Genomic DNA, 17,135 nt, shown 5'->3' with positions numbered 1-17,135 from the left:
CAAAAGCAGCAGAAAGATTTCACCATCTCAGAGTAGGTGAAAAGTTGTGCAAAAACCTCTAATTTAGGGCAAATATGTGGGGACTTGGTTCAGAACCCCTTGGATACCACCCTAATGACTAAGTAGACAAAAATAATTTATTTTGTTACAGTAGCTTCATTCGGCCAATAATGACGTCATCTTTGGGGTGAAAACCTAAAAAGAGTTGGGAAATGGGTATAAAGTAGTACTATTGGTATTTTGGGGGGCTGTATGGATGTGGCAGGTGTTTATAGGATTGCAGGTGCATGTAAAACAGGTGTATTTTTAAAATGGTTTCAAAAAAGCACTTTTATGTCACAAAAACATAATTACATTCATTTTAATGTACCCCCAATTTAACTACAACGTTTATTTAAAACAAAAAATAATAATATTGCTTTCTAACATTTTTTCTAAAATGTTTCACTCTTAGGGGATATATTTAGTAAAGTGAGAGTTTTTAGAAGTGGAGATGTTGCCCATAGCAACCAATCAGATTCTACTGAACATTTATCTAGCAACTTCTAGAAGATAATAGCTAGAATCTGATTGGTTGCTATGGGCAACATCTCTACTTCTAAAGACTCTCACTTCAGTAAATACACCCCTTAGAGCAGGGGTGGGGAACCTTTTTTCTGCCGAGGGCCATTTTGATATGTATAACATTATTGGTGGGCCTGGTGCAGGCCATGCCCCCTCCATGTGATGTCAAATGGGGCAGGGCCACAATCACTGGTGATTACAGCAATGCCCGCAGTATCCTGAGGATGTAAGGGCAGCAGTGTGACTGTCTGAAGCATCCTAAGGATGCCCCAGGCGGCACTGCTGCATAGATTCTGGCTGAGGGGGCCTTTCTAGGCACCCTGCTGGCCAGATGAGGCTAGCAGAAAAAAGCTCAAAGGGCCAGACCAAATGATTCCGGGGACCTTATACGAGGTTCCCCATCCCTGCCTTAGAGTAAAGTGCACATAATAACAGCTATATGACACAATTTGAGAACCCCATCTCTTTTATTATGGCCCCTAACAGGCTTCTACAATGTTACCCTGTCTTAGTTTACTTTTTTTTGGGGGGTACAGGCAAATTTCCCCCATATTCAGCTATACTTTTCGCCACTAACGCCAAGGTATTTTTCAGGCAAACGCCACATCGCAGATGTTACAATAGGATTGCGCGAATAACGGCAGACGCGGTAGATGCAAAAAATTTTTTTCAAGATTTTTTTGCGTGTAATTGGATACGGCCGTAAATGCTTTGTAAAATAATAATACAGTACAGCATATATCTGGCTTGAGTGGAAGGAATCTCTAGTGGTCATAACAGGTACTGCAGGTCTTATTTTTCTTTTTTTAATTTAGCATATTACACCTCGTAATATGCCAGATGGAAATACAAGCCACAGCCAATTCCAGCCAAGAGAGGAAAGTAAAATGGTTCTTGTTAAGCAGAAAAAATGCAACTAATCAATTTATTTTCTTGTTCATACTAATGCTCACAGGGTAGAATGAAACTTGTTCAGAATTTATTATCATTCAGTTTGCTGATCTCTCTGCTGTTCTATAGGAAAATGACACTAGAAATGGTAACTTTTAGCATCTACCCATTTATCGAGCACAAGTGAATTTCTTGCATCTTACATACAATATTAATACTTCAGGTCATCTCTTCTTACAAAGAAACTAGAGCAATCACTCCAATCGCCCATCTTGATCACTGTCAGTGGACCATTATATATAGGAGAATTATATATTTCCACTGGGGGGGAGGGGGATGCCCACCAAAAAGTCTTATTGACCCTTGGGGGGGGGGGGGGAGTGTTATACACATAAATAGTGAAACATGGGAGGGTTCTAACACAATGAGAGCCTATGAACACTGGTGGGTGGGGGGATGTGCCTATGGGGATCTGTCAACCTTAGAGGAGTGGGGGGTAACACTACCTGTGTTCTGTTGCTGTTGGGGGATCTATAAAGACTGGGTAATTGTAGGTCATTTTACAATGGCGGCCTCTGAACACGGGAGGTCCGAGACACTTAGCGTTTAAAAAAAAAAAAAAAAAGAATCAGCCCGTTAAGTGGTCAGTGCTGGAGAAATAGGTGCGTTTTTAAATTTAAGAATGCCACGTTAACATTTTATAATACAATGGTTTGAACGGCAAACAATGACCCATCTACACTGTGACCCTTACTTGTTTATTAATGTAAACACTATGACAGCGGGTGTGAACATGCCCTTAGCGATAGAGTTCTATCTGACGCTGTACATGCCGACATAACTGTGTCGCCAGAGCACTCATACATAAGCTGCGCGCATTATTTACTGAGTGGAGACACTGAGGTATCTGCTGTGATGCCATAACAAAATGTGAATGATTAATCCCAAGCAGCCTCCGATTACACGCCAGGATTCAAGATGATTTGCATTTCTTTCAAAGCAAAAGGATTTCAAAAGTAAGAAAATTGCGCAGAGCCCATAGGATAGAATAGGCGGCCGGCTCCATTCTGAGCATGACAAAAGCTGATGTTTTTTTTTTCACAAGTGCTCCTAATCATCTCCTCATTCTCCTGAGTACACTGACCCATTTCAGAGCAGAATAATTAGCCTTTCAGGCACTGCCGTGTTTCCATTAAATATATATAAGCTTTGCAGGGTGACATTTACTTACCTAGTCTTTGTAATAATATACTGGGAGATTTCTGTTGCTTCTTCCCTTTGTTTTTTTTCTTTCTCTCTCTGCGCACAAGCGAAGTAAAAAATGTTTACTCGCTTCCTGCAAATAACCCTGTGCTGTCTGCCGCAGGTGGCGTTGCCGTTTACTCTCTATAAATACCTGTAAATTTACAGATCTTGACTGATTTTCATTGGCGAATAAGGATAAATTTGTTTATTTAGGTGTTTTGTTTTTTTTACTGACATTTACTTGTGGGTTTTTTTATGAGATAGGTTTTATATGGTTTTTGTTGGCTGTGGCAACTGAAAATAGGTGGCTTCATATATTACAGTCTCCAGGATTTTATTTATGCCTGGAGCCTTAGTCAAATAAACTGAAAATACTTAAAACCCATCTCATTTATAACCACTGGTATTTATTGTAGAATATATATATATATTTGCATTTATTTACTGATACAAGATATGGCTCTGTTTGCTATGTTCTGAGAATTATGCTCATAATGTCAGTTATAATACAAATTGTTCACTTAAGCTGTATGTTGACAAATCATATATATTTATATGTGTGCTGACTAATTTATCGAAAGTATAGTTACGCCCACAAATATTATATTTAGTGCTGAGGGTCTTAGGGACCTACTTTGTGATTAGCAACCATCAGTGGTTTGATGGTGATGTTAGATGGTTTTACCATTGTGGGGAAGCACCGGTGGTGCACATAGGTTTTGAGGTTCCTATGGCAGATGTGTAACTGTGAACCATCAGTGGTTCAACCATTGATTGTTTTCCAATGATGGTCAGAAACAACCGCTCATTGATGGTACAACTGTCGATGGACCACCGTACTCCCACCTCAGTAAATACTGTAATTACATGGTCTATGACATCCATACTCACCTGGAATGTTCATGGACGTATGGGACGTTCTTCTGTACTCCCGGGAGAATCCCGAGCCCTCATGCATTAGTAAAGTGAGATGGGTGGGGGTCTGATAAAACAATTCACTGTGAATCATGATCACGGCAATTGCATCTTCAATGTGATTCCTCAATTTGCAGCAGTACAGACAACTTGGCCCAGTAGCCTTATTAGCCTAATGAGACATACCAGGGAGAATTTGTCCATTACTATTCATCGCCGGTGCTCTGTGATATTTTTTTATTTCCACTCATTAACAGCACATTTTCCTCAGGTCAAGTTATGGCACTTCACAATGGATACAAATAACTAAAGAAAAGTGCAAACCAAGATAACAGCATGAAACTAAAAATATAATAGCAGTTATTAAACAAAACAAAACGATTCAGGGCAGAGGTGAGGTTGAAGACAGCTGTCGTCAGATTTTCAGCGGCCGGTAGAGACAGCAAAATGTGCTGAAAATGGTGCATTTTTGATGCTGTAACTGTTTCAATTGTAAGTAGCTGTCATAAGAATTAACAAAGCATCATTTTCTTTTATAGAATACATCACATCTTAAATGTGTGTGCCGCTCGCAGACTACAGATTATGTCATCAGTGACAAAAATAACACAAATGGAAATTTTAAACTTTTTATAAACCTTAAAATGGCCTTTTTTTATGACATTTTATGAACCAGTCCTGCATGAATGATTTATGAATCAGTTAGCCAAAAATAGATCTACTGGCCAAATATTGTGAATCATCATGAGAGCCACTGGAGACTCGCTCAATTCAACTCATGTTTTTTGTTTTTTTTTACATTTTAAGGTGATAGTCTTATTTTTCCAAGAGATTGCTCTTTTTTTCTTTAGCAACATCTCTTGTTGGCTTTAAATTTGCTTGTCTTTAGCACTCTCAAAATATATATTTCATATGATTTATTTAGAGTATTATGTGTGTAAACATAATTGCATTTAGGTGTCCGATTTTAATATTGCTAAATTTGCTATAGTTGTCTGGATGATTTTATAGGGCATATTATACCCAATCCGCATTTTTTAATGCTGATGTGATGAATATTTTTTTTTTTTTTTGTAAATTCGCAACCTGAAAATTAATAGTTTAATTCGAATTTACTAAGTTTCTCTAGCCAGGAGATGGGCTCCGATAAGAGCCCATCATGGTGAAGAGCTGGAAGCATTGTGATAGAGTAACGCAATCACACTGCTTCCTGGTTGGAGTCCTCGGCAGAAAATGTGCATGTGCAGACATCAGCCTACCCATGCGCCAACGGGGTCAAACGAAGAGGAGGCTCCCTCTCCAGAAAAATATGCAAAAAGGCTAGCCCATAGGCTACTATTGGAGATGACGTTATCCTATTGGGGCCAAGCTGGTAAATCCGGCAGCACTGTAGCCTCCATAGAAACAGGGGCTGCATTTACAGAGGAAAAATGGAGACAACCACGGCAGATATCGGAGTTATCTGTTATGTTCTTTCCATAGTAAATCTGGGGGATTCTTAATATTTTCGTGTGTCCCCCCTAAGAAGGCTGTACTCCGGGAATGACAAATAGGCTCTATGGGCGGAATTCAATTGTTTCCGCGGCCCGCATCTCCCGTCTAAAGTGACAGGAGATCGCGGGCCGCTATTCAACTGTGCCAGCTTTTCACGCTGATCGCACCCAAAGTGGTCGGGTTTAGCCGCGTAAATCGGCTAACCCCGACCAAAGTGCTGGGCGCGATCGCGAAAAGTGATGTTTGGGCGCCCAAACATGTCACTTTTCGCACATTTCAGCTCTCATCCCCCAGGGGCTGCGAGCTGAAATGTAGCGCTTGGCAGCTGATCGCGCCCGACAGGAGCAAGAATAGAATAGCTCCGTCGGGCGCGATAGGGGATGAAAAGAATTGAATTCCGCCCTATATGTCACATTTGCAAGTAATTTCAGTACAATTAGGAAAGTACTTCACCCTATACATCAATGAGTCACTGCGCGAGTCCTGAGATTCGCTAGGTCTCACTGTCATTAGCTTTCCCACGCAATGTATCCTTCTTCTGTTTTCACTATCTCAATAACACAAGAAAATCTGTGAAAAAATGCTTTATCATAATAAAGTTCTTTCTTTGCTGAACAAATTATTATTTTTAATCTATTTTTTACTATTTTATTTAAATTTTTTGTCTTGAATTAGTTCAACTAAGAGATCAGTTTCACATTGCATGCGTGGGACACATAGCCAGATTGGCTGATGAATTGGTAATTTAACTCTTGCAACTCTAAGCCGGTATCGCCAAGGCAGCTAAGTATCGCTCAGGTGCCTAGTGAGATTTTATTGATTGAATACCTATCACCATGTATTATAATAATAATAATAATAATAAATACAGTAAAATTGTAAATTTACATCAGCTCTGTTGACCTTAAACTGTCCACATAAAGGTTGAAGCTGGATGAACTTAATGCAGTTGCATCCTATTTCTGATCAGTTATTCCACTGTATAGTTAGTGTTTTATGCCGCCTGTAGCCTTAGAGGTAATATATGAACAATTTAATGATTTACAGGCATAATGTATATGTTCATTGATGGAACTTGCCTGCGGATATAACTGAGGCTACTTGGTGTCTCGGCCAATGTCACTATCTAATGAGTCTTTTTGAATCTTGCTCACAACATGGCTGCATGCATCCACTGAATACTTGATTACATTGAATAAGTGATCAGGAATAATGGTCTGGGTCACAAAATAGCTGCCTCCATGATCTGTGTAAAACTGGTAAAATCATTCTGCTAGGAAAGTAATGTACAATGAGGGAAGGTCTTTAGTAAGCATCCAATCCATATTCACTCATTCATGTTGGTATTGTCTCACCTATGAGGAAGACTATGACCTATTGCAAAGAAAAAAAAGAAAGAAAACCACAACAAATGAAACAACTAACTACAAAGTTTTGTTTGTTTGTTTTTTGCTTGCATTTTTTCTCCCCAATATTTCTCTGCTGGACAATTCATACAATATGACCTCTGTGTTACTGCTGCAAGCTACCACCACAAGCTGGTTTTGGAACCTTACCATTTCATTACCTAAAATTTCCGTAAGAAAACTGCATTCATTAGTCCTTATTCCCAAACAACCATATCAGCCAAATATTGGCCAGACTGAACTATCTGGCCATGTGGTGGTTAGGTAAGATGACCCATGAAAGACCACAGCACAATGAAGGAACCAGTGTATTTTGGGAGGATATTCACCCCGTACCTGGTGGTCATCAGACAACCAATATTTCCATTTTGCTTGATGATCTACAGAGCACACAATAAAAGCCACCAAGCTGGACTGACGCATTTCACTGTATACAACAATATTCCCTATCAGGTGAAGATAATGGAAATGTGTCAATCCTTGGCCAACGCCGAGGGCCTAATGTAGAGTTGGAAGTAAATTAGCGTACATTACTCAAAATAAGCATGCATGTAAAAATGACATAGATTCACTCACATGTAGATCTATAGGCATCCGTGTCTGTAGCCTATATGCCTGTTTTTTCTGCTCTTCATCATTGTCAGCAATGAACTTGCACCTGCCCTACACAAGGTGCAAACGAACTCCTGTAAAAAGGCATATCCAGGTCTGAGTAGGACGCATTTGCGTAAACATTGCTACGCTGAAATTGCCTGCGTGAAAATGTCCAGTCACAGCCCAGTTCAGTCCCTTCCATTGCCCGTGTAGATGCGATAAAAAATGCGTACGACCCTTCGTTGCCTGTACTTGTATAAGCCCATTTTCTGAGCACGTGTATGCTCTGCGTATGAGCCTTCATTTAAGGGATTAGGTGAAAGCCGGACCGGACAAGGTTTCGGAACGCCGGACTGGGACAGCTCCCTGCAGCGACCTCTGCTGCTGAGGAGCTGTCAGCTGTATAATGAGTCCCCGTCCGGGGGGTGTGTCAGTGACAGGCAGGGATCGATCATTACAGTGACTCCCTTCATTTAATGCTACATAATACTCTTGAATGTTCTTCCCCTGTAGAGAGTAAGAGGAAGGATGAAATAAGTTGTATATGATGGCTGTGTGGTTTCCATGACAAGTTGATGCTTTAATAAAAACAAAGTGGGGAAAAGCAGAAGCTGCAACCAATGAGGCAACTGAAAGATATATTTGTGTAAAATCAAAGTCTGAACATTGCTGTTACTATTACCATTCACTAGTCTGGTGACAGCTGTCACACTGCCCATTGCCCGGCCATGAAGACAGGGTGACGCCTGGCAGGTAAGTCCCCCTGCTGGGTGGTATGATACTGCATCGCCAATTGACAATTTTTATTGACCGCTGTCAGGTTGTCCGTTGGCTGGAATCACCTGTATTGGCGGGGTTTACTTGGGTGATGTACTGTACCCTTTATTGTGTTGTTAACAAAGCCCTATATCTCATGGTTCTCTTGTGACATGTTTATCTAATTTGTATTGGGGGGGGCATTGTTTGTTCCATGAAAATAATGAAAGGAACTGTAATTAATTTGTTTATAAATGATTGTTTCCATTATTTATAATTGCTTGCTTTGACGCACGCTGATTTTGAACTTTTCTGCAAATGTAGACAGGGCAAGATCAATTGTTTCCACAGGTCTTTAATCCTTTTGAATCACAACCTGTTCGCATTGTGCCTCATAATGTAACGTTTATGTGGTAAGACCCAAATGCATAGAATGTAAAAGTGTATACGTTATTTGAAAGAATTGCATTGTTTCCTTGTATTTTTTCCCCCCTACACCTATTAATAATATCATAATTACGCACTCAATATAATGATAATGTGTTTATATTCCGACGGCATATATTGTGTTACGCTTTTATTACTGTTCTGCTTTGTGTTTTACTGCCCTCTCTGTTTTATACTCTTGTTGAATTATTATAATACGTACATGGTGTCTGTGACCTCTTTTACTGTCAGTGTTCAATCAGTCATGCCAAATAAAAATTAGAAATATATATGTATGTATATATGTGTATACGTATATATATATATATATATATATATATATATATATATATATTTGTTTATTACATTTTTTTTTTCATGGGGATGTTTATGAAAACGGCACGCAGGATATAATGTGATATAGTCCATAGAAACCAAATTCTGCCTGTCTACTTTCTAGCGCAGTTTGCAAAATAAGACGAACATCTGAAAGGATGCTACGGGTTACAGCTTCTACGTGGTGTCCACCAGTTTTCAAAAATGCCCCTGATTGTGTTTTCTTCGTTTTCAACTTGACAAGAGACAAAAAAACAAAACAAACAAAACAAAACAAATTTCTTAATTGGAACTCTGGCAATGTCTGTCTTCTCTGTTCTGCAGAAATGTTGAAGGAACTGAACCAGCAGCGCAGATCGAAAGAGTTTACAGACCTGAAAATTATTGTTGAAGGCAAAGAGTTTGAAGTCCATCAAAATGTTCTAGCTTCCTGCAGCTTGTATTTCAAGGACCTGATTAAAAGGTTTGCCTCCCTTCCAGCTGTGATCTGGCCTGTTCTTTTGTAGGGCGCATATGTGTGGCTTTTATTTATTTCTTTTTGATTTATTTCTTTTTTTTTTTCCTCCCCTTTCTTGCAGGTCCGTGAAGACTTGAATCTCCTCTGTCACAGAGCCAGTAGCCATTCTTTCCAGTTTTCTTGAATGTACTTTACAAATCATACCCTGAAATACATTAACACACATGTCAGACCGGTGGCCAGGTTTAGAGTCTCTAACACCCACACATGGGACTCTTGTTTTCTGTTTTTAGGCTATGACAAAACATTCAACTGTTTTGAGGTCAAACACAGGCCAAGTATTAATGTTATTAAAAGAGCCATTTGACTTTGTCAGCATTAAGCTAATAAATATATATATATATATATAAAAAAAAAAAAAAAAGCTAAAGAACAAAAAAAAACAGTTAAAGAACATAAACAGATAAAGAACAAAAACGTCCATGTTAACCTGTAGCTTCATCTACATTGTTATTTCTTAGGTTCCCAGGTAATTGTCTTCATAGCCAATTTATAAATTAACTCAGCCGTCAGTCTCTCAGTGCGGAGCTTAGGGGAGCCCGTACACATCACGCTAAATTGTGGTTTGCAAAAATACAGACAGCATGTTCCCTTAATTAAATGTAATATCTACCTAAAAAGAGCTGTTTCTAACTGAAGAATCTGTTCGGCAGTCACTCAGTTCCGACGCCATCTCTTATATCATGTGTGCGTGTTTTTTTTTTTTTGTAATCCATCTAGGAAGTCTTTTTTTTTTTGTTTACGTGTGACTTTTCTTTATATATTTAATTTTCCTCCTCATCTTGATTTCTTTTATTTTCCTTCTTTCAAGTTTGTTTTCTCCCATACTGCCAAGAGAAAAATTCATAGCGTTTTCATTGAGCCACACAGTAGCAAAGAGTGAGTTAGACAGATAAGTGTAACCAATAATAATATTACGGATAACCCCTATTTCTCTCAATCATCAACAAATTAATCCTTGTGCATTCTTTGCTTTGCAGCGTGCCCCCGAGTCCCAGAGCAGGAGTGCATTCGCGGTTTGCCGTGAAGACGTCATTTGCTTGCTATCAGAAATACTCAATTTCACAAACTAACACTGTAGCAGTGATGTTTGCCTTTCAGGAAATTGATGGGGCTGGTCCTTTTTTTTTTTTTTTTGTTTTGTTTCTTGCTTTTGTTTCTAACTTTATATTGCTACGAGTGATCTTGAGAGAGCTGTGTATATTATTCCCTTGCTTGGTGTAAATTTCCACTTACTGCATTGTTGGCTATCAATAGTAATACTTATCATAGACCCTGGTGCTGTGTGTGCGTGTCAAGGATTACAAAGCCCATGACGGTGTAGCCTGTTTGGTTTGTGTGCGTGTTTCCCCCCCCCCCTCTATTTATTTTGATGGTTCCCTGTGACCCTGTGTTATCTTTGATATACTGCGGCTTAGTATTCACAGCAGCTCCTGATGGTTGTTATCCATTATAAGTATAGAGGCTACTTATTTCTTAGATAATAGCGATGGATGGAGCCCTCTAGCCTTTTCTGTAAAAAGTGTTTCCGCTGTTCTGTGTTTATGCTTTTGAAATTCAATTTATTTTATCACTTAGTGGAAGAAATTCTTCATTTTTTTTCCCTTTCCCGTCTTCCCAGTAGTGCAGAGTTGGAAAACATTTTGCTAGGTTAAAAAGTTGCAAGGTTCCTCAGAGAGGAGCAATGTCAAATGTTTTCCTTATGCAGAAACAAATCCCCCGCTGTCTCCAACTCGTGGCCCCCCATTCCCGTCATCACCACAGACCTCACTGGCAACTGTCACAGCACATCTCTGTTTATTTAGTCTACCAGCAATTAAAATGATTATTGATTATTCCATAACTAAAAAAGGGGGGGTCAAATGCTGTCCCTGAAAATTACACATCCCCTGCACTTCTGAGCCCATATAAAGAGCCAACCTGATAATCCGTAATCACTCCTTTCCACCCTCCCCCCCTCATACTTGCCTGTCCTTCAAGAAAAACAAGAGGCTTCCTAAAATCGGATGGTGCTCTGGGCTGTCCTGAAGAGTGGGCAAGTCTCCCAGCCGACTACCCAACCCCCACCCCCCCGCACCACCACCCAAGCCGCTTACTTATCCAATACAAGTAGGCGGTCCGGGGGTAGCCGATGACACTGAATCACGCCATCGTGGCATCGCCCCCTGCTGCATTATGCTGGTAATCTCACCATAGTGGGGGGCGGGGCCACTATGACGTGATCGCACAGCCAAGTGCCCCCGCTCCGCCCCCTAATGTGTGTAATGCCCCCTCGTTACACCCCCACGCTGTGCCAACCTCACTGCCTCCTCCAGGGGAGGCCAGCCAAATTGTCCCCATTCCCCTCCCCCCTCGGGGCTTCTGCTCCTAGTAATGAGATAGGAACCGCAGGAGAGAATTGTATGAGCCTGATTCACAGTTGGGATCAATTAAAAAATAGAGGAGCACCTTTGGCAATAAAAAAAAATTGCAGCGAAGGTGGAACAAACTTAAGATGTGCAGAGACATTTAGAGTCGGGAATAGGTGTATCCTAGCTATAGTCTAGGTTTTTTGTATAAAACCAGAGCAGCCCAGTGCGCTACATACAAAAGCAGCCAGTATTTACCTTGTATACAAATAAATGCAACTGCACCACTTGCATTGCGATATTGTGTGTTCCAGGAGCAAATTGCTCAGCGTTTCCTATTTTTTTTTATTAGCTCCGAATTCGGATGAACCTCACCCTGTGTCTGTTTTACCTGAGAATATAGATATCATATAAGCCATTTTATTTCATGCTCAAATATATCTAATTACACTAATCTCTGTTAGGTGGATTTACTGTAATAACTTTATTTTATTTATGATTTTCACTCATGCACATCATTTTACTATTAAATATATCACATAGTTCAAACAGCTCTTGGGAGCGATAGCGGTTTCCAGATGGAAAATAAGTTTATTTAAGAGAATGTGCGACGGTAAACTTTAGCATATTGAGAAAGCTGTCACATCCGTCTTCTCAGTAAAGTACTTTTATAAAATGAAATAAAAAAAAAATGGAAATTTTGAATTTGAGTTTTTAAATAGCTCAAAAAGAGATAAGGAAAGAGAGACATCTTTTGATGTATAATGAAATATTGATAGCAGGTGCCTACAAAGTATACTTACACTGATCTTTTTTATTTTTATTTTTTTTCCCATTCTTTACCTTTAACATTTATCTTGTCTCTGGAAGGATAAAAAGAAACGTTCTCGTGAATAAAGTAAGGGATCCAGAAGTTTTGAAGAAAGTTAATACCCTATGCGCTCTCTAAACTGGCCGATGACGTTGGAGAAATTAGGCGCTGAGTGATAGACATTGCATGACGCCACCGTGCAGGGCTATAACTAGGGTGGTACGACCAGTGCCATAGCACAGGGCAGGGGGGCGCTGTTCGGGCTGTCAATTTTGCTGTTTATTATCATTTTCACTTGTAGCTTCCTCTTCTTTTATCCCCAGCATCTCTGGGACTCCCCTATCTCTTCCCTGGCCCTTCCCCATGAGACCATAGCCCTTTTACAGGTGCGCTCTCTTATGTCCCTATTTAAAAAATGGGGAGTTGGGTGGGGGGCGTCAATGCTCTGTCTGGCAGAGGGCAACAAAAAGTCTAGTTACGGCTCTGCCATCGTGCAATCCACTTAGCACAAATAATCATATAAAAATGTTTTATTTATCTATTCAGAATGGTAAATTCTAGCCCGCTTGGGCAATAGCTAAACAACAGATTCCCTCTCTCCAAAATGGCAGAGCCTATTGCCCTCACCACAAACATAGGCATATGCACAGTACTTACAATAAGTATAACACAGTGTCTCTGAACAAGCCTGCCTGCTTGCTCTCCCAAGGTGTGAGACCCTGAGCCATACCCTGACATAGCTTATATGAGTCTCTTCCAGGTGCAATTACTAATCAGTCTCCTCTCAGGCTGAAAAGGCCCAAACACCTGAAATGGCCCTGTGGATGGAGCCCTCCCTTCTCTTATCACATGCATACCCCCAGGACCCTTTATCCGGCTTTTACTAAAAGCCCAAAATTCCAACAACAAGCACAAACATCTCCTGGGGGTTTCAAAACACATATGTAAAGAATCTGGGACACACTTATATGCCATCCAGCACTTCTCCAGTGCTTCTATCACAAATATATATATAGTGTATTTTAGATTTTTTTCATGTGGAAAATGGAACTGTATGACATTAGTTACTGCTACCAGCAAGTAATCCTAGGGAGCTGAGTATCACTAACCAGCTCTGACAATATTTTCTGCTGCAAAATAAGATTTTATGTGGCATATTTACCAATTATCAGGTTTTGACTCAATACTTCATATTAAAGCTATCTACGGCGAACAGATATTATGAATCACCGTGACAACGTAGGTAATTTCAGCAGTAAGAGCCTATATTCTACAGCAGCTAATTTATTTATTTTATTTTTTAACAGTTTCTTATATAGCGCAGCATATTCCGTTGCGCTTTACAATTGTGAACATTAATAGAACAAAACTGGGTAATAACAGATAGATATATAGGTAGGAAGGCCCTGCTCGCAAGCTTACAATCTATAGGGAAATAGGCATTGATACACAAGGATAGGTGCTATATATATTGCAATTTTGGTCCAACCAGAATGCACAGTTTCTTGGTGGGCTGCATGATCCAGTCACACCGGAATGTCGGCCAAATGTCAGGAGGATGTGAGAGAAAGACGATGTGTGAGGTTATTTGTGGACTGTGAAAGGGGATGTAATTAGATATGGAAGCTATGAAGCTAATGCCATTTACATTCCGGAGCTTGGTAAATCCGACTTCCTAGGCTGCGGTCCCTCCATATTACATTAGGTGGATGCTTAATATTTTTGGGTACCCCACGGAATTAGCTGTTTTCTGTGAATTTCCCGTAAATAGTATTTGATAAATAAGCTGCAATAAACGGTTATATCAAGAAAAGAAAACCTGTTTTTCGCCGCAAATCTCTGCAATAAACGGTTATATCAAGAAAAGAAAACCTGTTTTTCGCCGCATATTAGAAAATAGTGTTCCACCAGATGTATTTCATAACATGGGGAACAAAGTACACACATGTGTCAACCAACCAGATAATTACGTTAATTAAGCCAGCCTCGTAACGACCAATCACGGGTGTTGCAGTATCGATTGAGAGGGATGTTCCGATCCCTCTCTCTGGTAGCTGCGGGGATCCAGTAAGTGATGTCTGAGGGAACAATGGTGACAGTGCTTCACCAGGACAGCGTCTTATCGGAAACATAGTCCCGGCAAGCAACCATTGTTAAATAGTCCTGTTAAATAATGTATGATAGAATTTGCAGGTTCTACTTTTCTAAAGTACAGAATATTCCAGGCCGCTTTAGTGCTTTTAGGATTTTTTTTTCTATTTTTGAAAAGTGAAATATTAGACGCTTCGAGTAGCACAACCTTATTATTATTTTTCCTTTAATGTCAAGTTTGTATTTAAAACAAGGAGAGTCTCAGAGGTCCACAGACAGTTATTAAGGGCTGAGCACAGAGCGGCCTCCGTGTGTTTACATTACAGGAGGACAAATAGTAGCTGAAATGAAAGGAATACACTCTTGTGGCCTTTTTTTATCCATTGAAAAACTTTCTCCCCATGCTGTCTCTGTAGATTCTGCGGCGAGCTCTGTGCGAGGGATCTGGCAGCAACTGTAATCACGCTTCTGTCTCTTCATTTGTTTATCAATTTAATTTAAGATAACAAAGACAGCATTTCAGCACGGAGCTCGTATGCTCTGAGCCACAAAAAAAGCTACTTGATAAACAATTAATTTAATTTTATAGCTGGCTTGGAATAGCAGAATGGAAGTGATCCATGTTGGAAGACACCGAACGGGTTGTTTCATTTCAACCCATTAGAGTTTTATTTTACTCTAAGGGGGGATTTCAATAGTTTTGCGCTACCCGCAGTGCCCATCTCAATTGAAGGGAGCAATTCAATTGTTTGTGCCGACGGGCGCGAGTGTCGTGTACACGCATTACTTCTGCTCGCATCCTCCTGAGGTGACGAGCAGAATTCCATGAAAAGTCTGGCACATGGGCACCGATATGCAGTGTGCTCAGTACGCTGCACGGGTTTAGACGCTTTGCATGTCTAAACCCGGTACATTTGTGTGCGACATGCACAATACGTAATAGACTTCATTAAATCGCACCCGCCGGCACAAACAGTTGAATATCGCCCCATCACTTTTGACAGGAGTCAGGGCACAAGAAAACAATTGAATTCCTTCCTAAATGCCTCTTACCTCAGAGAAATCATTTGTTCCCAGTGAATTTATAGGCTGCATTCTGATAAATATCATCTCAGTTCACAAAATGGCCGCCTCCACTGTTTGAGGGCTGTCATAACTGTAGTTGTCTAGGAAACGAAGGGCACTAAAGATCTTGCTTTGTTCAGAATATATCACTATGGAGCAGACGGGTTGAGTATGAAATCACGGCTGTCGGGATGCCGCTGGTCAGAATACCGACAGCGGCATCCCGTCAGCCAGAATCCCGACACTCATAGGAACGAACGGTAAGTACTTTCCTAACCCCTACCCTAACCTCTCCCCCCCAGTGCCTAAGCCTAACCTCCTCCTCTCTGCACCCTAAACCTAACACCCCTCCCCAGTACCGAAACCTAACCTCCCCCCTAGTGCCTAAACCTAACCTCCCCCTACCCTAATCCTAACACTCGCTCTCTGGTGCCTAACCCTCCCCTAGTGCCTAACCCCGCACCCTAACCTCCCCCTAACACCCCGATACTTACCTCCGAGATGCCGAAGGTCGGGATATTGGTGCTGGGATCCCGACCTGTCGGGATTTGGGCGCCGGTATTTAGACCTTTGGCATCCTGCACGCCGGGATGCAGACTTGTCAAAGGGTAAATAGCAATGTTGCCATTGGATGGTGTTTTCTATGGTGACAAGGCCTATTTTCGCTTCGTCCGATGCAAGAAAGTTGTTATTCCCATCAAAAACAGTTTTGTTACTGTTCCACCCCACCAGCAATAATGTTCTCCATTAACACTTACTACCCCGAGCCAGTATCTATGGGTCAACTGAGTACCAGTGGCATGGCCTGTAATTTACCACTCCCAATGCTATCAATAGGACAGAAACTAAACACATAATAAAGCTGGTATTTTTTCACAGAAAAAATGTGGTAATGCCGCACCGCAGCCCTGTTGGGACCCCATTTGTGTGAGGGCTCCTGGGCGAACTTGCTGCCTTGCTCATAATCCAGCTCTATTTGTTCCCTTTGTGACCCTGTCAACCAAACAGATTCTAGCTGTATGTTTACTTATTCAATTCAGAAGATGAAAGCAAACATCTGATTGGATGCTACGGATGATACCACTTTTCTGCTTTCAATCCAGTGGGGTGTTGGGAAATGGTGCACAGAACACTTTAAATTGATGTTTAACGCATACCATGCCTGCATGACTATGGCATGTGATGCAGTAAATGCAGGAGCACAGAGGGGGGTGCAGTACTAAGTCCCCTGGTCCGGGCTATTGGAGGGGCTCAATTGGGGCCTGGGCCAGCCACTGAGGGGGGACACTTTTTTTTTTTTTAAGGGTACTGACCACACCTCCCAGATCTGACCAAGCCCCCAGTACCCGGGCCCAGAGGCCCTGAGTGAATGAAAATCTCGGGAATCCACTCTCACTCCATCCCAGGACAAGAAAGTAGCGGCTCATTTGCTTGTGCTGACAGAAATAAATTCAGAAAGGCTTGTAATTAGTGGCGCTAAAGTGTCTGTAACCCGATTAATGCTAAAATATTCTCTTCTCAGGGGGGCATTTCAATTATTTTTCATGAAGTATACTTTCCCGTAGCTGCTTTCTGACAATACAGGATCTCTGACGAACTCTGACCCCTTAAAAGCTTGATGCTCCTGGCAAAACCAGAATAATGCATTTATCGCTGTTGATCTGAAAGCAGGGAGA

The 17,135-nt window shown here is 40.9% G+C and overlaps 1 protein-coding gene across 1 annotated transcript in view; it reads left to right on the top strand.

Annotated features, from left to right (window-relative positions):
- The window catches only part of KLHL29 (kelch like family member 29), a 926,340-nt gene that overhangs the window by 742,352 nt on the left and 166,853 nt on the right, over positions 1 to 17,135 (top strand). The window contains exon 6 of the mRNA XM_088467301.1: positions 8,952 to 9,090. Within this exon, the coding sequence (XP_088323427.1) occupies positions 8,952 to 9,090 (139 nt within the window). The remainder of the gene's footprint in view (positions 1 to 8,951; positions 9,091 to 17,135) is intronic.

The sequence above is a fragment of the Taudactylus pleione genome, unplaced genomic scaffold (genome assembly GCF_031769625.1).
Source record: "Taudactylus pleione unplaced genomic scaffold, aTauple2 ptg000070l, whole genome shotgun sequence".
Lineage (NCBI taxonomy): Eukaryota > Metazoa > Chordata > Amphibia > Anura > Myobatrachidae > Taudactylus > Taudactylus pleione.
Note: the sequence above shows the minus strand (reverse complement) of the source record. Positions and strands in the feature narration are given on the sequence as shown.